This window comes from Protopterus annectens, chromosome 9.part0 (genome assembly GCF_019279795.1).
Source record: "Protopterus annectens isolate FY-2018-M chromosome 9.part0, PAN1.0, whole genome shotgun sequence".
NCBI lineage: Eukaryota > Metazoa > Chordata > Ceratodontiformes > Protopteridae > Protopterus > Protopterus annectens.
This window is the reverse complement of record NC_056743.1, coordinates 665,563,317-665,587,340: the sequence shown is the minus strand read 5'-3', so window position 1 is coordinate 665,587,340 and position 24,024 is coordinate 665,563,317. Positions and strand designations below refer to the sequence as shown.

General features: G+C 37.7%; 1 protein-coding gene across 1 annotated transcript in view; it reads right to left on the bottom strand.

Annotated features, from left to right (window-relative positions):
* Nucleotides 1–23,177, bottom strand: part of LOC122811422 (von Willebrand factor A domain-containing protein 7-like) — a 405,726-nt gene extending 382,549 nt beyond the window's left edge. Inside the window, exons 1-2 of the mRNA XM_044083258.1 lie at nucleotides 22,827–23,177; nucleotides 14,120–14,195 (exon numbers count right to left, since the gene is read on the bottom strand). Of these exons, the coding sequence (XP_043939193.1) occupies nucleotides 14,120–14,195; nucleotides 22,827–22,869 (119 nt within the window). The 5' untranslated portion in view covers nucleotides 22,870–23,177. The remainder of the gene's footprint in view (nucleotides 1–14,119; nucleotides 14,196–22,826) is intronic.
* Nucleotides 23,178–24,024: the final 847 nt, after the last annotated feature.

The following is a 24,024-nucleotide window of genomic DNA, read 5'->3' as shown; positions in this document are numbered from 1 at the left end:
TGGCTGATGCAATTTTTGTAAATACATAGATAGTACTTCTAAGTTTGAACATCCAGACCAGTTAAAGACACATGAGTTTGACATCAGTGCCACCTGAAAAACAGAGCATTTGGTCTATCTGGCCCACTGCACAGTGTGCCGTAGTTTCTATGTAAAGAAGACAGACAGGTCTCTGAAGGAAGGAATACATGAACACATTTATGCTATCCACAAAAAGAACAAAGTGAATGCCTTGGCTAGACACACCATTAATAATGATATGGAACATGTCTTTAAATTTCTAGTTATAGGAATAACATATGAGAGTATAAGGGGGGACCTACGGAACATCACTGAAGAGCTTGAAGCTAAGTGGATAGTAAGACTGAGGGCTGAGAGAGATCATGGATTAAATGAATATATACCCCTGTGACCTAAGTTAAAGTCTAGGCAGCTTTTTAGGTAAGATGTGCTGTGGTATTGTTTGTATGATAAATTACTGACTTCTTGTTATAGGCTCGTATGTGTTTTGGAGAACACAAGTGGAGAATGCAAACATGTGATTGTAAACTGAAATGTTATGGAAGTTTGAGTCATAATTTAGGCATTTTATAAATAAGCTCCAGAAGTGTATGCATACATTTCAGACTTCTAGTCCTGTTAATGGCATGTACCTTGCAGAATGTTGCTTTAAATAGAAAATGTTTGTTCACACTAGAACAATGCATTGCCTGTTTTTAATCATGTGCCCCCTAGAGGGTGTATATTTAAACTAAGAGCTGTTTTTAAAATGTATTAGACATCTGAAGAAGTGGGGTTACCCATGAAAGTGCTTGCGTTGAATAAAGATTTTTATACCGGATTCTATAGCCGTCTCCAAGTCCAGGTGTTTTGCTTTCCATTTATGGGAGCAGATTAAGCAAGAATTCAGTGAAACTATGGTGGTATTCATCTAGTTTATCCTACTTAAAGAATTATTTGTAATTCCTGCAATCTTGCCATGTCTTTCAGAGTAGCCTGACATGGGAGGGTGATAATGTTATTAATAGCATTCTTCATTGAATAATAATGTAATAATGCAATTGAAATAGACAGTGGGATGTGCTATCGCCATTAGGAGGCTTCTACTTTGAGTGGCTGAATCTCAACTTGAGGAAGATTGGAATGCCGGGACTGCATTTCCTCTATAAAACCACACAAGCCCCCTCCCAATAGTTTTAAAGTGTTTTTGCAAGGGGGTACAAAACACCCTCATGAGCAGTGAGGGATCACGATGGCCTCTAGTTCCTTCCTTTTCTATAAGAAATACTGCAAAATACTGTGTACTTTGATAAGGAATAGGTTTAAGCATCATTAACCAGAACAGTTAAGAAGATATTCGGTAATGTCATGGTGAATGGAGTAATTACTGTCTGTATATATGTCCTCTTGTCCATTACTTACACGTTAACTTCTGAATGGTCAGTTCCTTCCAAAGTATGTTGGGATGCCATGCTAAACTATTAGTCAACTTCTTGGTCCACTGAATATGTACTCAGGTACTGTTTCACAACTACATTCTGATGATAGTATTAAATGCCACAGAAAGTTATGAGAACTGCTTACAAAATACTAGTGTTATTTATTTGTTGAAAAATAAAAATGTCTTGGAAAAAAAACACTAGTGGTTTGTTCAGTCCATTTGATTGTAGAGCTAACCCCCATTAATGTACAGTTGACATTTGCTTGTACCCAGTACTGCAACCTCATACTAAAGCAACCCTACTTTTTCTTCATTTACTTCACAGTTATACTACTTTTCAGCTGTCAGCCTGCTGATTGCTCATTCTATTATTTAATAACATTCTCCATAAAATAATGCCCCATGAACTCCATTTCAACATCCATCCCATGCATTTTACCATGTCTTGTTGAAATCATTTTCACCCTATTTATTGACTTAGTTTATTTTGTTGACCAAATAAATACTGCTGAGTTTATGACAGTTTTCAGAGGAGCTTCTGGGCTGCATTCATAGAGAATATAAGAAATTTGCTTAGGATACTAGAAAACTATTTCTGTTTGGCATTTTATTTGGTGTACAATTTATGGCAATATTTTTAGGGTATGGAATTGATATCTGTTCTACTACAACTCATATTAAGTTGATTGTAACAGAACAACAAAATGGTATACTTTTTAGGTCATGTGTATGTCTTTTAAAATTTAAAATAAATGGGACTACCTATGCCTTCAAAACAACTCAAGATTTCTAAACTGTGAATGAAGAAACACAATTAGCAAAGGCATTTTATGACCTCATCTTAAATATGGACTGCCCCTGCTAGTTTATTCTTCTATTAAAATGCTACTCAGATACCCATGCAGATGGACAATACAGTTACGACTGCTGAATCCTACACAAATGCACTCTATAAGCACTTACACGAGTGCATGGATCGTGCTATCCCAAACAGAACCAAGATGCTATCCTCCAAAAAAAGGAAGCCAATCTGGTGGTCCCCTGCCATAAACAAACTGTACAACAGAAGGAAGAAATTATTGCAAAAGAGAGTAAAATCCCATGAGTGTAAGAAGTTGAGATCCCTTATAAGATCCTCCAAAGCTAGCTACAAAAACAAAAATTGCCACTGATACTAAGGACAACCACAAAGCATTCTATAGCTATGGCAAGAATCTCAATGGCAACACCCAGATCTGCTCTGCGTTACAGCACAACGGCATGAAAATTACAGAACCAACTGATATTGGCAACATCCTGGCAGATAGGTTCAGTGCTAACTTTACCCCCCTCACCCCCTAAAGGGCTCATATCTATACAGGAAGAATGCAGAGTTCCTGTAATCACAACTACGCAGGTAAAAGCTGCACACTCTAAAGCCAAAAACTCAACATCCATGGGACCGGACAACATCCCAGGCTGCATTTTAACTTCAGAATGAACTGGCTCCCCACCTAAGCACCATGTTCAATCATAGCCTCACATCAGGCTTTATGCCCACTAAATGGCGTACAGCAACAGTTATCCCACTCCACAAAGGAGGAGCCACCAGCGATCCCGGGAACTATCGCCCTATTAGCCTGACGAGCCTGGTCTGCAAGGCCATGGAACGTATCATCATGGAACTCATAAACAAAGACATTGGTAACCTCCAAACTCTGGATCCCACCCAGTTCGGGTTTGTGAAAGGCAGATCATGCCTCCTGAACCTGATCGACGTCTTTGAGGCAGTCACCAATAGCGATGAAGTTCACACAGCCTATCTTGACCTCGCCAAGGCTTTCGACACCATCCCCCATTCTGGAATTATAGCTAAACTCACTAAACTAGGTATAAATCCCTACATCACAAGATGGGTTGCCCACTGGCTCACTGACAGAACCCATACTGTAAAAGTTGCACACTCCAAATCTGACCTCAAACCAGTGACAAGTGGAGTACCACAGGGTTCAGTCCTGGGACCTCTCCTGTTTGGTATCTACTTTTTTGAAGTACAGGCTAACACAGAAGGCCTCTGGGTAATGAAGTTCACAGATGACTGCAAACTAGGAACCATAGTCGAGTCCCCAAATGATGTGGAAATCCTACAGAAGGGCCTCGCTGGGAGAGATGCCTGGTGTCTGAGCCATGGCCTCAAGCTCAATGCCAAAAAGTTCATTGCCATCCTCTTTGGTAAAAACTCTGTACCAATGAACCTCTACATAGATAGCAGTCTACTTAACACCGAATGTGTGATAAGAGACTTTGGGACCCAGGTCGACAGTAGTCTGTCCTTTGATAGTGACATCGCCACAGTAGTCAGGAAGTCCTTCTACGTGGCACAGCTCATCATAAAAGGGTTCTCATCCAGGAAAAAAGAGGTTATTGTTCCCCACTACTTGACACTCATTAGACCCATTATAGAGTACAATGCCACTTTTGGAATGAAAGGCCACAGTAGTACCTCACAAAGAAGATTACTGGCCTCAAACAGATGCCCTACACTGACCATCTCAAAAAACTCCAGCTTTACTCCATAGCATATCGCCTACTCCGAGGTGATCTCTGCCTAACATATAAAGCTATGTCAAACCAGAGCTGTTGGATATGCTACACCTAAAGAAATCCCAAACCCTCTGAGCTACACTGTCTAGGGACCTAAATGCTGGAGGGATAGATTCCTGTCCCAGAGACTTCCCATACTCTGGAACAGGCTACCCATCTATGTCAAGCAAAGTTCTTCATTAGCACTCTTCAAGAAAAATCTTGATGAGTGGATGGGAAATAGGAAATACACCCCCGGGGATTACTTCTGTGTCTCTGCTCGATAGTGGCACAGGAAAATAACTATCTTGGGTGGCGTAAGCCAGGGAACCTTGTTGGATAGGCTTACATAGGTCCTCGGGCCGCGATAGCCTAGTACCTACCTATGAACATGCAGAAACTGAAATAAAATATGTGCATTCACTCTACTTTGCCGTCACAAAGAACATCATTGCTTCTCCCTTGCATGTCAGAAGTGTCTCTCCATCCATGAACAGTCTGACTTTTTCTTCCTTTCTCTCCTACACCAGCTACTCAGTAATACTAGTACCCAAAACCTCTCCTCTAAGCTAATTAGCTATGCCTCACCCTATACTCTGCATTCTTGGTTAAGAAATCCACTCATCCTCCTATGACCTGTAAACTCACTGTACATATCACATCAGGCATTTTATATCATTGCTTCTAAAATATGGGATGACCTGTCCATTGAAATCAGAGCCTGCACATCCATTGCAGAACTCATATTTCAAAGCAGAGCCAAAAATACCCATTTCTGGCATCAGGACATTACCTAAATTTGTACCCAAAGATGGAATCTCCTCAAATACTATATACATATTTAGTATATACTAGCATACACTAACCAATAAACTACATTTCTACATTCAGTAAGCCTTTTAGGCTGAATCATCTATATTTTCTCTTTAACCTAAAGAACAACTCTCTTCTAATGTCTTAATTTTCCTCTAGGAACTCTGTACCTTCAGCTAGCTTTGAATTATGCCTATATGCACTGGAACCTGCCCTTTACACTGCTATGCCACAAGCTATGTAAACATTATAAATACAGAAAATATAGTTTAGTACAGGAATCATGATTTCATAATCAGATAACACTCTTAGCTAACTTTGTGTAAGCTACGTATGTATTTATTTATTTATTGTCTTTTAAGTGGGTTGGTCCAACTGAGCCAAAGGCCCATTTTCAGTGGAGACCCAGGGAGAAAAGCTCCAATTACAATTACAGACATGCCAAAAAACAGTCATTAATGCAAAGACTAAAAATTACAATAGTAATATTGTCAAGAAACATTTACATAAAAAGAAATCAACAAAGACAATATATTTATATATAAATTTAAAAAAATCGAATACAATAGTGGCAGGATAATCCCCAAGTAGGAATATTTACAAGAACCTGATTGTAGATATACTGTAAAGAAGAGCAAGAAAGAGAGGTAGATAAAAAGAGAGAAAAACTTAAGTAATCAAAAGTAGCATTTAGGAAGAAATCAGTTAGAGATTAGGTCGGAGCTTGGCAAGGGCAGGACCAGGTCTTAAGAAGGTAGTGTTTGAGTTGTAGTTTGAAATAGAACTTACGCGGGATACTTCTTATTTTAAGTGGAGGGGAGTTCCAGGTGTGAGCTACAGATTATTTATACAGGGACTTACCAATATTTTTTGACAGTTTGTAAATGTCAAGAAGATGTTTGTCAAATGTACGAAGTTGACATCGGGGGTTATATAGATATACAATATTAGAGATGGAGGGACGGGAAGTGGGATTATAATGAACTGAGTGTGTGATATGCAGTTGAGAAAGAAACAACTGTTTAGAGAATTTAGGCAATTGAAATGATTTAAGGGCGAGGCAGTGGTGGGATTTGTAAGGAAGATTAGAGGCTAATCTAGCTCTTTTATTGTATGTTTGCTCTAGTTTAGAGAGAAGTGAAGACTGAAGGTTAGTAAAAACTGGAGCTGCATACAAAAAGGCAAGGTAATACGAGAGACAGGGCCAGAGAGGGTTTGGTGGAAGGTGAAAGCAGTTTGTGGTTACGGTTCAGGAGACCAAGTTTCTGGTGTTTTTTTTATGCAATGATGGATATGTATGTTGAATTTTTATTCATAGTCAATGATAACACCAAGTAATTTAGTATGGGGTTCTGGTCTGATAGTGGTATTGTTGAGGGAGGTAATAGAGAAAGTGGATTTGTGTGTTGCCAGTGTTTTAGGAAGGAAAAGTAGAAGTTTAGTTTTTTTTAGATTTAGAATTAGTTGATTATCAGCGAGCCAGGTTTTGATGGATGTAAAAGTGTCTTGGGTAAGAGCAAGGAGTTCCAGATGGAAGAATCATTTTTTTAAGATTTTCTTGATGATTAATATGTGCAAAGGACCGCTATAGTGCCATAAAATTATTTTTTGGAATGAAATCCTCAAGCCATTTGGCAGAAAACAATGAACTAACTACTTCAGGGAATTACTGAGAAGCAGAGTATGTCTTTGTAGTAGGCAAGGAAAATGAGGACCATTAGATAACATAGGGACTGTTCTGGGCAGGAAAAATGACCATTTAAGTAACCTAGGGACTGTTCTAGGCAGGAAAAATGACCATTTAAGTAACCTAGGGACTGTTCTAGGCAGGAAAATGAGTACAGGATTTAAGCTTACAGGGACAAAGGCTGGAAATCTGGTAGAAGCATTGCCCTACCACAAATTACTTGTGTTGTTCCTGTTACTCTGTACTCTTGATGTAATATCTGACAGAAGTAGAAAGGTCTATATTAGACTATGTGTTTTGCATGTCTTAAACATTTCAAGTTTTTGTTTCAGCTGTCCTCTGCAGGAGTTATATTCATGTTTTTTATTGCTCTTTCTAAATTGCTTATATACTATTTTCTTATTTTGCAAGTTAATTTTGAGCCGTTGACAAAAACAACATACACAATTTCTATAAATTAGTGCAGCCCTGTGAAATTATTTTGATATACACTCTTGTAATCATTCCATTTTCAAAGTTTTTGCTTTTATGTGTTGTGTTTTTGCATATTGAATTGGAATTTTAATCGTTCTGTTTCATATATTCAGAATCACTGCTGACTTATGATTTCCATTGCTTAACAAAATAAAAGAAGGTCTTGTATAACTTGTTTCCCCTTTTAAATGTCACAAACTGAAGTTATAAGTGTTACCTCTAAACTCTGTCAAATAGTTTTTGACATGACCCATAAAACTGCCCTTCCAAAGTTGCTGAGCTTTTGTGAAACTATTCTTTGATGTTCAGTATATTTACTGATTTGAAGTAATTGAGTCATAGGATCATAGGAGGTTACTAGGCTAATGGTCCTGGGGCCCTTACAAGCCTAGCCAAGAGTTTATTTCCAAAAAAGAAACCTCAGTCAGCACCTGTCACCCCTAATGAGGGATATAGGTGGAATTCCTGGGACAATTTTGTGGTTTCCCATCCACTCATCAAGGTTGCGGTTGAAGAGAGTCAGCAAAGTACTCTGTTTGACATATATGGGGATTCTATTCCAGAGACAAGGCAGCCTTTGGGAGACAAACCAGTCTCTCCAGCAAGTTTTGTTGATGCCATATGTTAGATTTAGGCCTTTTGATTGGGTAATGCGCGAGGAGTTAGACTTGTGGATTGGAGCATCTCTAGTAGGGCAGAGTCCGATATTCCTTTGTTGGTGAGACACAGATCACGTCTAAGCAATCTGTGCAATACCTAGTACAGTGATAGTGATTTGAGCCTGTCCACATAGGACAGGTGTTGGAGGCCATAGATCTATTTTTGAGGTATTTCTGTGGCCCTTTCAGCTGGTGCAGGTGTATGGAGAGGTGCATATCAAACAGGGCACTGTACTCAATTATTGGCCTAATGAGGGAAGAGTACAGAGTGGTAATAACCTCCTTTTTTTTCTGGATGCAATCCCCTTCACTTACGAGATGAACCAAGTAGAAGGCTTTTCTGACCACTGCCAATACATGATGGTTGAAAGGGAGATTGTTGTCAACCTGAGTTCCCAGGTCTCTCACTACAGGTTGTGTGCTCAGGGGACTGTTGTTGATGTGGTAATCAGTAGGGGCCATGTTTTTGCCTAATTGTACAATATAGTTTTTGCATTTAACTTAAGGCCATGACTTTGGCACCAGTCATTTGTTGCTGTGAGACCCTCTTGTAGTATGTTAACATCATTTGTGGAGTACGCAAACTTGGTCAGCCACATACCTTTCCTCTTTGCTTGGACCTCTGAGAAGTAGATGCAAAACAGTAGGGGTCTCTGGACAGATATGTGGGGAACACCACTAGTGACAGGTCTCCCGTGAGAGGTGGGGACACTAATTTTGACCTTGTGGGTCCTAACGTTGAGACAGTTAGCAACCCACCTGATGGGACAGAGATTTATGTAAAGTTGTGTTAGCTTTTTGATGATGATCAAGTGGGGGATTGTGTCAAAGGCGTTGGCCAAGTCAAGGTAAGCTGTATGCACTGACTTTCCCTCATCCAGGGCCTTGTTGATAAAGTTGTTGAACATATAATCAAATTCATACTTACTTGTTCTTGAAATAGCATATCTTCCAAAAATAAATCAGTTTTTAGAATGAGCTATATTAATTTTCCTACGAAACACCTCTTTATAGGTGTCATCCATGAGCAAAGTGTTCATATGACTAGAATAATGTTCCTTATTCATAACCGCTAACCCCCCCCCCCTTGTCTGGTTCCATAATCATTATTTTACCATCACTGTAAATTTCATTAAGCAATAACATGTCAGATACAGACATATTACAAAAATTATAATGGTTCAGTTTGCTCAATATATGTCTGATATCTAACTCACATAACTTTTCAAACATTTCAAGATGTGGTGCAAAGGGGATTAAATGTACTAGGATTATGTGGAATATAATTTTGTAAACACATATGTTCATATTCAAGGAATGTAATAACAGAATGGATTATTGTGAGAGCATTTTGCATTCTTTTTCATGTCACCAAAGGTAATCTACCTGGTGCAAGTTTATTATTTCTAGACTGCCTCAATTCCATGTTTGGATTAAGCTGAAAGTCACATGGACTAATCTATGTTAAAACTATTAAAAGTAATTTTGATTGAAACACCTGTTATGCCAAAATGAAGTGACTTTTTCTATTATACATTAATTGTATTTTGACCCACAGTTCCCTGCTTCTCCACAAGATGCCGGAATGGAGTGACTACTTACCATCCCTATAAGATGCTATGATGCCGCTGCACTGGCCCAGTAATCAAGGAGCATCAGTCCTCACCACTAGCACCAGTGAGGGACATTTACATTGGGAGGATGACAAGTACACACACAATAAAGTACAATTTCCCTTAGGTGCACACAGAGATCAGTCAGTCTGGGGTTGGTTTCTCCCTCTTTTTACAGATCCCCAATAAGACTCCCTCTGGCACAGCTATAGGGTTAAGATCTCAGCTGAGTGGTCAAACCAAAACCTCCAGCATCCACTCTGTCCAACCAGTGCTTTGTGTCCCTGCCCAAGTAGTTAAGATGTTAAGATTTGTACTGCATGTGATGAGGGTGGACAGGATTAGGAATAAGTATATTACAGGGTCAGCCCAGGTTGGATGGGTTGGAGGCAAAGACAAAGAGATGAGATTGCATTGGTTTGGACATGTGCTGAGGAGGAATGCTGGGTATATTGGGAAAAGGATGCTAAGGATGAAGCTGCCAGGTAAGACGAAAAGAGGAAGGCCTAAAATAAGGTTTATGGATGTGGTGAGAGAGGGCATGCAGGTGGTTGGTGTGACAGAGCAAGATGGAGAGGACAGGAAGAAATGGAAACAGATGATCTGCTGTGGTAACCCCTAATGGGGACAGCCAAAAGAAAAAGAAGATGATATAAATTTTCATAAAATTTCCAAAATATCTCTAATACTTCTACATAATCTCTGGTTATTTTTCTTGTTATAGGCTCCCTAACTTTAGCAACAACCCTTTCCATTTCCTGTTGCCTAAGTCACTGTGCTAAAAGTTTTTGTGTTCTAGAGTTATTATCAAAAAACAGCAATCTTTTAAAACTCATCCATATAATCCAGATACTCCCTTATTTTCTCTTTAGCACTCTGCATTTGCACCTCTTCTTGTTCTGTGCGATTCCCTTTATTATGCATTATTTTAACCTTTGTCAGCCTTTCTAAATGATTCTTATTTCTTCTTAACCATATCCTTTTCTCTTATTTAAATCCCATTCTTAAACTTGACTTTCATTTTATCCACCCACAAGCTATAACGTCTGAAAAAAAATGTTTCTTCTCTAATAACTCTCAAATAAATCCCACTGGCCTTTTAAATTCTTCTCTTTTTAACAGGTGTTTGGGGACATGCCACTGTCTCATTTTACTGCATTACCCCACATTTTCATCTTAGCTATTGGTGCATGATCTGAAATGGTTATTGGATGTATGTTGAAGCTTTCAATTAAATGCACATGCTCCTGTGCAATATAATTTCTGTCCAGTGTAGTTATTGTGCCCAGTTATTGTATCTTGGAGAATAAAATGTAAATTCTGAGTTCCTACTACCAAATTCACATCTTCCATACCAAATATTTTCATAAATTAATTCAGAAACTACCCTGTTTTGTTATATGTTCCCTTCAAGGTATCCCAGTTACATCTTCACTGTTGCAAATCAGTCTCCAGTCCCCACCTATTAGGTAATTTTCCCAGCTGAAATCTGATTATTCCTCCCCAAATTTTCTTAATCTCCATAATAACAGCTATAGGTGGGATATAAATACATGCTAGTGTGATGCTTACTCCTTGCCAGTAGCCCCTTACTACCACAAATCTACCATTATTATCTTTCCCCCCTTCTATTGCTATTGGGACTGCTGTAGCAATTAGTATAGGTATTCCCCTTTTCTTTTATCTCTGGTGCTCTGCTGAATATCCTCCTTAATTCCTTTCTTTAACAAATTCACATGCTCATTTCTTTCAGACTGTGTCTCCTGCAGCATAACTATTTGCACTCTGCATTTCGTAATAACATTCAATACGCTTTCCCTTTTGTCTATAGCTGTGAGGCCATTCACATTCCAAAATAATATTTAGTGTAGCCATTATGATAACTAGTTATTCTTCCCACCTATTATACAGGACAGCTTTTTAACTGTATAATTCCAGCTTTTATGTTACATGCACCCACTGCTGTTTGGCAGGATGACCTTTTACAGTTATTTTTTGTCATCTGCATATGTCACATTTTACAAGACTTTTTGTTTTAATGAAAACCCTCAAAAAAAAAAAAAAAAAAAAAAAAAAAAAAAAAAGAAAAATACAAACACACCCTCTGAACACTCCCAGAACCTATTAACTTAAAACAGAAAAAAAGCTATGTACATCTTGTCCCAAATCAACAGCTGCACACACAGGTAAAACCTAATCTAAAATTAATGTTATCCATGCTAAGAAGCACAATGAAGCCTGGGCTCCTACTTATACAAATTGCTCTCTGTTCTTGTCTTATCTTTATCCCCAATGTGAAAACAAGCTTGTATGTTTTCAAAAAAAATTACATTTTATTCTTAAAAAGGCACTCTGGCTTTTTTATTGCATATCAGTCAACTTGTCTTCATGGAAACCAAAGAATAAAATACACATCTGCCCTCATCTACAGACTTAAAACTGAACATTTACTTGCTAAGGGAAAATGTTTCCTTACATTCAGTGCTGTCTTAATTACTTGCTTAAGCAAAAAAAAAAATATTAGATTAAGCCAAAGCTCTTAAACCAGATATTCACTTATGCAAAAGTATGAAAAATCATATCAGCTCTACATATATTATTATCTGTGTACTTTACACCACCCATCTGAACAGCCCAATATTACAGCATATTAACTTAAACATGCTTTTGTCCAGCTTTTCTTCTCTTTTTATATTGTAATGCCAGCATTTCTTAAAACTAAAAAAGTAGATGAAAAAGAAAGCACTTGCTTACCTAAGTAACTACCACAAAAAGCAATAATTGAAAATAACAAATACATAACACACAGTTTATATCATGAAATGTTTTATACAAATACTGTTAAAAATAAAAAAAAAGTTGGCTATTTTTTCCCTTTCCTTTTAGTGTCCTTCCAAACATTAATGACATGAAGTTGGGTATATACTTTTTCAGTCCTGAACAAGTTTAAAAAAGTCAACAAAACTCCAGTCTTTCCCCTTTTTCTTGCAAAGCCATATTTCACAAATCTGATCAATGCTTTGTAATCTCACCTTATTAACTAATTCTAGGGTTGCGGGTCTTCTTCCTATTCATCTCCATCTTCCAACTTCAGACTGCGCTCAAGTCCAAGGAACCCCTGATTATTTTAGTCAACTCCCATTTTTTTTTGTTTTTCAAGCTTTTTCCTTTGGGACATTGAAAAAACGTTTCACTAGAAAATCAATCTATGAGGTTTATTATCAGAAGAATAAGAAGCACAGTGCCCTTCTGTTTGCTGGCTCACTTTTTGTTGGACAGACTTTTGTGTTTCCTCCTTAGCCTGTTCTGCATAAAAAAATGATTGATCATCCAGGAAGAAATATTCTGAAGAGATCTGGACAGCTGGATGCAATAGCTTGAATCTCATACCTACCTCTAAACATTCCCTGATTGCCGGGATAAATTTGCTTCTCTTCTGTCTGGTATACAGTGAATAAACATTTCCCCACAAATACTCTACAGTCTCCAATTTTTAATCATTTACCATTCTGCCATAATTTTGTCAGAATCAACTCTTTCTTCTTGTATGATTGCATTTTTACTAATACAGGTCTTGACTGCTTTCTCATAGCCAAGTTTGGAGCATACATGCAATGTGCCTTTCAATTAACAAATCCTGTTATGGAATAGCAGTCTAGTTGCTTAGTTGTGATTTCATAAAATTAATACAGTCTGTTTCTTTCAGTTTCTCTGGAAGAAAAAAACTCTCAGGTTTTATCTGTCTGCTCTGTCTTCTAACCCTACCACGTTTGGGAAAAGCTCTTCTTGAGCAGTCTTGTACTCAGCGATCCTTTTCTTCATTTTGACCTCCAAATTTTGCAGTTTTATCAGTTCATCTGATTAACAGTTTAAAGTATCTTCCATTTTTTCCAGCTTTCTTCAATTTATTTTGATTTATATTTTCCTCTAGATTACTGGAAGTCATGTCTTGCACCAAAGCAGGCAGTCAAGCTGTTTTTTGCTAAACTGCTTTCTTGCTGGATTCTTCCCAGTCAGTGGTTTCTCTTCACCTTTACTGTTTGATTTTCTTTCAGACTCTAAAAGTTTCTTTTTTTGCCGGCACCCAGATAGTGTACTTACTAGCCAGTAACTGAATTTACTAAACTTGGCAAAGTTACTGTCCTCTATCTTTGTTTCTTTTCTCACACTGGAGGAGCTGAAATTAAGCTGTTGATCAGCGTGCAGACATCTTGGAGGAACTATATTAATTTACTTTATAACATATTGTATCATGTATAACACAGTTGCTGGGAATGAAAATATGATGTTTATTTTCTGAATCTCAAAGCATACATGCACTATACATTGATGAGAAAGTTTGCTTGACTCAGGCAGATATCACTGTGGTGTAGCTTCCTGATTCAGTTGACAGGCTTATACTGGAAATCAGCTGTTAGGCGCGTATGTCATGTATGCATTAAACCAGGGGACTGAAAGAACTTGCTCCTCAAGTAAAAAAAAAAAAAAAACAAAAAACTGAACAACATTTTAAAACAGTATGCCTGACTCCAGACTATATTTGCAATAATGTACTCAGAGCTTCATAAGTTTTAATTTTGCTCTATCATATTCATTGTACCTACATACATTTACTATCCATTACTTGTAGGTGTATCACTTTTAGGCAGCAGAGAAGGAGCATTGGAAATGACCATAAGGAGAATTAATGATAGTTAATCACATTTGGTGGGTAATGTTAAGGTATTATGATAAAAGGGCCATAAAGCTAAAAGTAGACACTAGAAAAACAATACAAACAGCTTAAACCCAGGAATTATTTCCTTATTTCCTACTTTCTAAAGGTGAAGTAGAGTATAACCCATATCTAACTATTCTGTGATATACTTACCCTCCTAGTGATGTGCAGTCAGTACATGTCACCTTCGCTAAAGGAGCCACAGGATATGGTGTATTGGAGGCACTTGCTGTATGAATAAAGAAGAACAAGAAAAGATGAATGCAGGATCATACTGACTAACCAGCTATTTACTGAAAATACCAGTTATACTTCATACTCCTTAACTAACACTGGCTTTGTTGGTCATATCACACACACACACACACACACACACACACACACACACACACACACACACACACACACACACACACACACACACACACACACACGCGCACACACACACACACACACACACACACACACACACACACACACACACACACACACACACACACACACACACACACACACACAAGAAAAGATGAATGTAGGATGATACTAACTAACCAGCTATTTACTTAAAATACCAGTTATGCTTCGTACTCCTTAACTAACACTGGCTTTGTTGGTCATATCGCACACACACACACACACGCACACACACGCACACACACGCACACACACGCACACACACACACACACACACACACACACACACACACACACACACACACACACACACACACAATAGAATTTTAGAGAAGCTTTGCTGAGTGCCTCTGCATTTTCTTGTCTATGAATGTGTATGTATAATTCTGTCTTCACTATCTGTGTTGTAACCCTGTGGGCTAGGTATATACATACCAATCATAGGCTATCTTCACTGCATTATTTTGCAAAATAAGATTTCAGAGAACATAGGAGGCAGAGGCAGACAACCATATTCTGAAAACATGATAAAAACTGAAACAAAGTAAAAGTAAAGAATTACAGTAACAAAAAAGGGAGAAAAGGTGAGTATATAATATGCAATGACTTTTACATGCTCTTTACACAAACCAACTGTTACAACTTACAAGGTTACACTGTCCAGTTGATAATGTCTGTTTTACACGCACATAGTAAGGGCAACATACTTGTTTTGTTTTGTATATTGCAAAACTTCTGTCACTTAAGCTTCTTGTCTATGAATTCATTGAGTGATATGGTTGGTATAAAGGGATGGATTCCTGGATGCAACATATATCACTTGGCTTTGATTAGAGGTTCATGTACTGGGGTAGTGAACTAGATAGGGAGATGAATAATGGGGCACCCCTATTTTGCTTTTCTCTTGAAAAGGATGAGGGATGTGTCTCTAGGGAACAAATCAAGGATCCAGTGGAGACTGCTGACCTGGTGAGACACATATATATGTATTGGGGATGGGGGCTACTTCTGAATACATCAACTGAAGTGAATGACTTCACTACTCTATACCTTCTAAATACCCACCCCTTAGGTACCTAAAGAGGCAGGACCAATACAACTGGCTAGGAATTAACTCCTTACAGCCTAGTGACTCCTCTGGGTGTTTCTGCAGTTAACCTAACCAAAGAAAACATCTACAAAAACATAGACCAGCCTGACAGAGACAGCACCTGGCAACATAAGTATCTAGTTTTCATAAATGACAGTCAAGCACACCAAGGAATCACAATGCTGTGAATTAGTTAATTAATTAATAATGATTGGTACAGCAGGATAAATCAATATAGAATCAATAATAAACAAAAATTGATGATAAAGATTTCATTTACCCACCCTTCAAGCATTAACTCTTTTTCCTTGGTAAATTTGTGGCTTTAGATGACAGATTTTCAGTACACTGGTTATTCACATCATTTAAACCATAGGGTCTGTAGTATGTGTCCTAATTGCCACTATAATTCCTTAATTTCCAGTTTTATTTTCCATGCCCCCTCATATCTTTTTCATCCTTCATGTTGTTGAATATGTCTCTATAAAGTGCTGTGCTGATCTTTGACTGTAATCCCATATATATGTTCATAAAGTCTATTTTTAAGGGGTCTTTTAGTTTTACCATATCATACAATGTACTCTGAGGGAGAAGAATTGGGGTTTACAGAGACACCAGAGACAGAGAGAGAGAGAGGAATGGGAGAGACACGAGTTACTGGCCACAAAGTTAATCAATATCATTATGAATAAACACATTTCAACATTTATAATTATAGTTATTTAGATGCTTCTAGTGGTCGTGCATATATGTTTGAAAAGTTATGATCTATGTAACCACTAGAAAAGCAAATCTTGCAACTATATTGATTGAGTTAAAACTTCATACCAGGAAGTTACATTTTTCTGTTTTATTTTTTTGGTAATGGTTTCAATACTGAGTATAGAAATAATTTGAGGAAATCTAGTACTTAAAAATCCATCTTTACATCCTGCTATATTGCTGTTTGAGTGGTTATGTTAGTATGATGTTCGACATATTTTATGTGACCATACCAGACCAATTACCTCACCAGAGATGAAGGTGAACTGTTAAGAAATATCTTTAGTAATAAAGGTATTAGGTTAATGAAACAGGATAAGGGTGGAGGCCTGGTGACCATGAAAACCTTTGATTATAATCTTAAGATAGAGAGTTTGTTAATGTCTGAACAATACTAGGAGATCTCTAGAAACCAATTAAACATAGCTTACAGCAAAATAGAAAGTCTGTTATATGAGCTGCTTATGCAGGGTCAGATTATAGTGTCAGAATATATTTGAAAACTGAGTATTTTCATATCTGTGGCATTTTGGTATTCTGAAAATACATACAAATAAGTATGATCCACCTTTGATACATATTGGTGATGCTAAGAGTTCTAAAACCCATGGTATGGCAAAATATATTGACGTTAAGTTAAAAATGTATTGAGACATGTAAATCACATCTACTAGGATTTTTGGGATTTTTTGAGAAGTGTTACTATGAATCTGTTTGCAAATGATATTTTGTTTGTTACTATAGATGTTAAAGATCTTTTTTCAGTTATTCCCCATGAAGTAGGGGTGAACTATTTTTTTGAGTATTTAAACATATTAGAGGTTTTTGACAGCAATACTATCAATGTTTTAAGGACCCTCATGGAGGTTGCTTTGGAGAACAACTGTATATTCCTTTGAGGGTAGCATTTATAAACAAAAAATGGGGGTAGCTTTGAGGGAAATATATGCCCCCATTTTTGATTATATTATGGCCTACTGGGAACACACACACATGTTCAATTCAGGTTTGAGAACTGTTGGGCCTTATATGGTTGCTTTGTGGATGACAGTTTTATTTTATAGGGATATAGATATTAGATTGATAGATTGTTTTTTCAATATATCAACAATAGTAGTAGTTTTTTTAAGATTTTCTATCAAATTTTCATACAGTATTTTAAAATACTTAGATGTTGAAATCCAAAAGGATGTTTCATAGGAGTTTATATCTAATATTTATAGAAAGCCTAGCTATTCCAATACACTATTGCACTTTAACTGCTGTCACCCTAAACATCAAAAAATAGCCCTGATAAAAGGTCAGCTGGTCAGATCAGCACGAATGGTTTCCAAAGCTGATTTATTTTACAATGAAAGTGGAAAACTTAGATCTTTTTTATCACTAGGGAAAGGAAAGTTTTCTTAGCTATATTTTCTCAGAAGTATACACTAAAAGATCTATGGAGTTTTATTCCCCCATCCAGGGGTTCAAAAAGGGGAGATGTCTCAAATCAATTAGACTAATAATACAAATATCAAAATAAAGCATACTTAGGGATTAGTGTTAACCTATAATGCTGATGCAGGAATGATTAGGCAGATCATGGAGAAAAATTGAAAGGTTTTTGAAATAAGCAGGATTGAAAAACAGGTGGTCACAGAAGTCCTATGTGTAATTTACAGAAAGGACTGGTATATTAAGAACTACAAAGAAAGATTGTGGACTGTTCCTGGGAATGTGTGGGGGGAAACAGGAATGTATAAATATGGGAGGTGTAAGTATTATCCTGTTATCAAGGAAGGTGAGGATGTTAACATTATAGGATATGGTACAGTAAATAGTTATTCATATTGTAATTCTTTAAGAGAGTGGTCTATATAGCATTGTGTTGCAACTGTCCATGTTTTATATAGGTAAAACCAAAAGGGCTCTTAAAGATAGAATTTATGAACATGCATATGGGATTAAAGTCAAAGATCGAAAACACTTTGTGGAGACATATTCAGCAACACAAAGGACATGTTCAACAACATCTAATACAAAAAACTAAATGCAAGATGGGGGCATGGAAAATAAAACTGGAAATTAAGTATTTACAGTTGCAATTAAGGACACATGGTACAGGAGACAATGGTTTAAAATAATCTAGTTTCGATAATAGATCACTGTTAGTAGGCTGGTTAACTCTTTTTAACTTGGTAAATTGTGGTTTTAGTTTTATATGTTTGAAGGGTGGGTAAATTAAATCTTTGTCAACTTTTGTGTGTTTATTATTGATTCTTCATATTTATTTTTCATGGTGTACCATTCATTATTAATTAACTAATGACTATGTAAGGACAGGGGAGGGTTTTTTATAAATATAAAAGCATTGTGGGATATAATGTTTTCATCTCTGATGAAGCCCACATCATTGTTTTAAGGACAAAAGTACTTAGAATGTATAAGCAAAGTTAATAAATTTGGTTGGTGCTTTTATTAGTGTGGTAGTTTGGTGTTTTTCACAGCATTGTGATTCCTGTGGTGTGCCTGACTGTCGTTTGTGACGCCAGATATTTCTGTTGGCAGGTGATTCCTTTTGGTCATGCTGGTGTTTGTTTCTGCAGTTACATCCTTCTGATCCCTCTAGCCATTCAGTATAGCCTATTCATATTTGTATTAATAACTTCAAAACTATGCCTACATACAAGCTATTAAAATATTTAATTCTAAAGATTACAATATGGGCAACAGAACTGTACTAATACTTGACTTCTATTTAGTGCTGCTTAAGATACATTAATTGTAGTTCATGGGCTATTTATTTATTTATAGTGTCATAATTTTCATATTTTTCTAAATATCTCAGCAACCATGTAACACAGACATAACTGCTTAGTCTCATATGAAAGCTGATAGAGGGATGAACAAAATGTAGCTCGAGTGGTTACTGAAATATTGCAAGTTGTTTACAAAATATTCAGTATTTGCTGTGTTTATTGCGACTAATAAAATCCACTTTAAGAGGTAGAATGTATGAACATTACCACTGTAAAGATTTGTTTGTACTGAACACTTTTCTACTTACAGTCTTTTAGTAACCCTCATGGCTCCAGAGATATGAACATTTGTTTGAAATGTAAGGACATAACTTGAGTTTGTCAAAAGGCTCAGGATGTTACCATTGGGAGTTAGGAGTACAAACCTCCACTTCTATTGGTGTGAATGAGTTAAGATAAACTAACTCCCTAATGGCTGTCTTGATTATGTAAATGCTGCTGGGTGAGAGCAGCATTGAATGTAATAGTTAGCAGGGAACTGTGATGGAACAGTAAGTGTAACAACAAATTATATACATGTTCATGCTTGTACAACTCAATCTACTTTCTGTCTGTGCCGTGGTCTTGCATACTACATACAGCAGCACTGATGACAATAGTATCACAGGTGCTCATTCACTGTACAACTCAATCTACTTTCTGTCTGTGCCGTGGTCTTACATACTACATACAGCAGCACAGATGACAATAGTATCACAGCTGCTCATTCACTGTACAACTCAATCTACTTTCTGTCTGTGCCGTGGTCTTACATACTACATACAGCAGCACCGATGACAATAGTATCACAGCTGCTCATTCACTGTACAACTCAATCTACTTTCTGTCTGTGCCGTGGTCTTACATACCACATACAGCAGCACCAATGACAATATCACAGGTGATCATTCACTGCACAACTCAATCTACTTTCTGTCTGTGCCGTGGTCTTACATACTACATACAGCAGCGCCGATGACAATAGAATCACAAGTGATCATTCACTGTACAACTCAATCTACTTTCTGCCTGTGCCGTGGTCTTGCATACTACATACAGCAGCACTGATGACAATAGTATCACAGGTGCTCATGCACTGTACAACTCAATCTACCTTCTGTCTGTGCCGTGGTCTTACATACTACATACAGCAGCGCTGATGACAATAGAATTGTGATCATTCACTGTACAACTCAATCTACTTTCTGTCTGTGCCGTGGTCTTACATACTACATACAGCAGCACCGATGACAATAGTATCAGAGGTGCTCATTCACGGTACAACTCAATCTACCTTCTGTCTGTGCAGTGGTCTTACATACTACATACAGGAGCACCGATGACAATAGTATCACAGGTGCTCATTCACTGTACAACTCAATCTACCTTCTGTCTGTGCCGTGGTCTTACATACTACATACAGCAGCACCGATGACAATAGTATCACAGCTGCTTATTCACTGTACAACTCAATCTACTTTCTGTCTGTGCCGTGGTCTTACATACCACATACAGTAGCACCAATGACAATATCACAGATGATCATTCACTGCACAACTCAATCTACTTTCTGTCTGTGCCGTGGTCTTACATACTACATACAGCAGCGCCGATGACAATAGAATTGTGATCATTCACTGTACAACTCAATCTACTTTCTGTCTGTGCTGTGGTCTTACATACTACATACAGCAGCACCGATGACAATAGTATCAGAGGTGCTCATTCACTGTACAACTCAATCTACCTTCTGTCTGTGCCGTGGTCTTACATACTACATACAGCAGCACGGATGACAATATTATCACAGCTGCTCATTCACTGTACAACTTAATCTAATTTCTGTCTGTGCCGTGGTCTTACATACTACATACAGAAGCACAGATGACAATAGTATCACAGGTGCTCATTCACTGTACAACTCAATCTACTTTCTGTCTGTGCCGTGGTCTTACATACCACATACAGCGGCACCAATGACAATATCACAGGTGATCATTCACTGCACAACTCAATCTACTTTCTGTCTGCGGCGTGGTCTTACATACTACATACAGCAGCACCAATGGCAATATCACAGGTGATCATTCACTGTACAACTCAGTCTACTTTCTGTTTGTGCCGTGGTCTTACATACTACATACAGCAGCACGGATGACAATAGTATCACAGCTGCTCATTCACTGTACAACTTAATCTACTTTCTGTCTGTGCCGTGGTCTTACATACTACATACAGAAGCACAGATGACAATAGTATCACAGGTGCTCATTCACTGTACAACTCAATCTACTTTCTGTCTGTGCCGTGGTCTTACATACCACATACAGCGGCACCAATGACAATATCACAGGTGATCATTCACTGCACAACTCAATCTACTTTCTGTCTGCGGCGTGGTCTTACATACTACATACAGCAGCACCAATGGCAATATCACAGGTGATCATTCACTGTACAACTCAGTCTACTTTCTGTTTGTGCCGTGGTCTTACATGCTACATACAGCAGCACCGATGACAATAGTATCACAGGTGCTCATTCACTGTACAACTCAATCTACTTTCTGTTTGTGCCGTTGTCTTACATACTACATACAGCAGCACAGATGACAATAGTATCACAGGTGCTCATTCACTGTACAACTCAATCTACTTTCTGTCTGTGCCGTGGTCTTACATACTGCATACAGCAGCACCGATGACAATAGTATCACAGGTGCTCATTCACTGTACAACTCAATCTACTTTCTGTCTGTGCCGTGGTCTTACATACTACATACAGCAGCACAGATGACAATAGTATCACAGGTGCTCATTCACTGTACAACTCAGTCTACTTTCTGTTTGTGCCGTGGTCTTACATACTACATACAGCAGCACCGATGACAATAGTATCACAGGTGCTCATTCACTGTACAACTCAATCTACTTTCTGTCTGTGCCGTGGTCTTACATACTACATACAGCAGCACAGATGACAATAGTATCACAGGTGCTCATTCACTGTACAACTCAATCTACCTTCTGTCTGTGCAGTGGTCTTACATACTACATACAGCAGCACAGATGACAATAGTATCACAGGTGCTCATTCACTGTACAACTCAATCTACTTTCTGTCTGTGCCGTGGTCTTACATACTACATACAGCAGCACAGATGACAATAGTATCACAGGTGCTCATTCACTGTACAACTCAATCTACCTTCTGTCTGTGCCATGGTCTTACATACTACATACAGCAGCACCGATGACAATAGTATCACAGGTGCTCATTCACTGTACAACTCAGTCTACTTTCTGTCTGTGACATGGTCTTACATACTACATACAGCAGCACCGATGACAATAGTATCACAGGTGCTCATTCACTGTATAACTCAGTCTACTTTCTGTCTGTGACGTGGTCTTACATACTGCATACAACAGCACAGATGACAATAGTATCACAGGTGCTCATTCACTGTACAACTCAATCTACCTTCTGTCTGTGACGTGGTCTTACATACTGCATACAGCAGCACCGATGACAATAGTATCACAGGTGCTCATTCACTGTACTACTCTGCAAAATACGTTTCAAGACAAAAGCATAAGGTTTACTTTGGCCAAGATGTACTGAAAGCACAACAAAACATCAAAACAACCAAGGCAAAAGAGAAAAAAGAAAAGAAAAGAAAAGTCATTAAAAAGGTAATAGAAAATTTAGCAACTGAAATGACAATGGATGTGAAAAGAAGAGAAAGCAATGCTGTCAAATGCAATCATATCTGTGTGAAAAAAATAAGTTAAGATAAAATAAAATTATATACTGGTAATAAATAACTTGTTTAATTCCGTTAGTGATGTTTGCATGGATACTTAGTTTTTCTAGAAAGTTGATGTTGCAGATTGGTAAGTTCTTTTCTTGCAAACTGTTCACTGCTCCGTTAGGCTTCCTTTCCTTTCTTCACCCATGCAGAAACATCAGGAAGTAAAACCTGCAGATCTTGATCTTTGCTCTTTCTTTCAATAGGTTTTAAAATAGTGTTAGGCATATGAATGCTTTTGCAAAACATTTCTAGCCACTATTACTGCTTCTACCATAGAATGACACAGAACAGGCCATTACAAAGCTGATATACTACTTGGGAATATCTGGTGCTTCTTAAAAAAATAAAAAAGTACAGCACATGATGGTCAGTTTTACTAGAAGAGATTTAGAAACTTGCACAATGACTGTAAATCAGTAACCAGAAAAATTAAAACTGGCAACCAAACTAGAAGAGGTGATTGTATCTTTTAAAGCAAATGTAATAAAAAATTGCTGTCTTAAAGCTAGTTCCATATAGTTCAATACATTCTAGGAAAAAATACAAAACCATGGTAAGGGTAATTTGAACAACTAATAGAATAACATGGCTAAGATAAAAATGACCCTTCAGGGAAGCTAGCCTTGTATTCAACTATGAGCCTATTGGAATAAAAATCATGGTAGGGGTAATTTGGACACATAATGGAATAACATGACTAAGCTTAAAATGGCCATTAAGGGCAGTTAACCTAGAATTCACCTATGAACCTATATTCTACCTTTTGAGCAGATGATGGTCAAATGGGGCCCTAAGCAAGGCAGTGGACCAGAGACCTCCGCAGTTATGCTGTCTCTCCCCAACTACCACAAAATAATATTCAAATTTCTAAACACATATACTATTTTTCTCTTTATATTTGCAATGATCACAGAGGTTTGGGTTTAATTTATTTATTTATCTTTTGTTGACCAGGTTGGTCCCACTAGGCTAGTGGCTTCTTTTCAGGGGAGAAGTGAGGTGGTATTTATACTACTAAGGGAAATGTGGCAGGTCTTCAGGGAACTTCCCCTACTCTGACAGGTGTCATAGGTTCTTTTACATCTACCCACGCTAAACCTGTTCAAGCAGATGGGATCTAAGTTTAACATCTTATCTGAAGGATAACACACTCAGGAGTGCATTTCCCCCCTTATGCTGCACTGCAGTGTCAGCTATC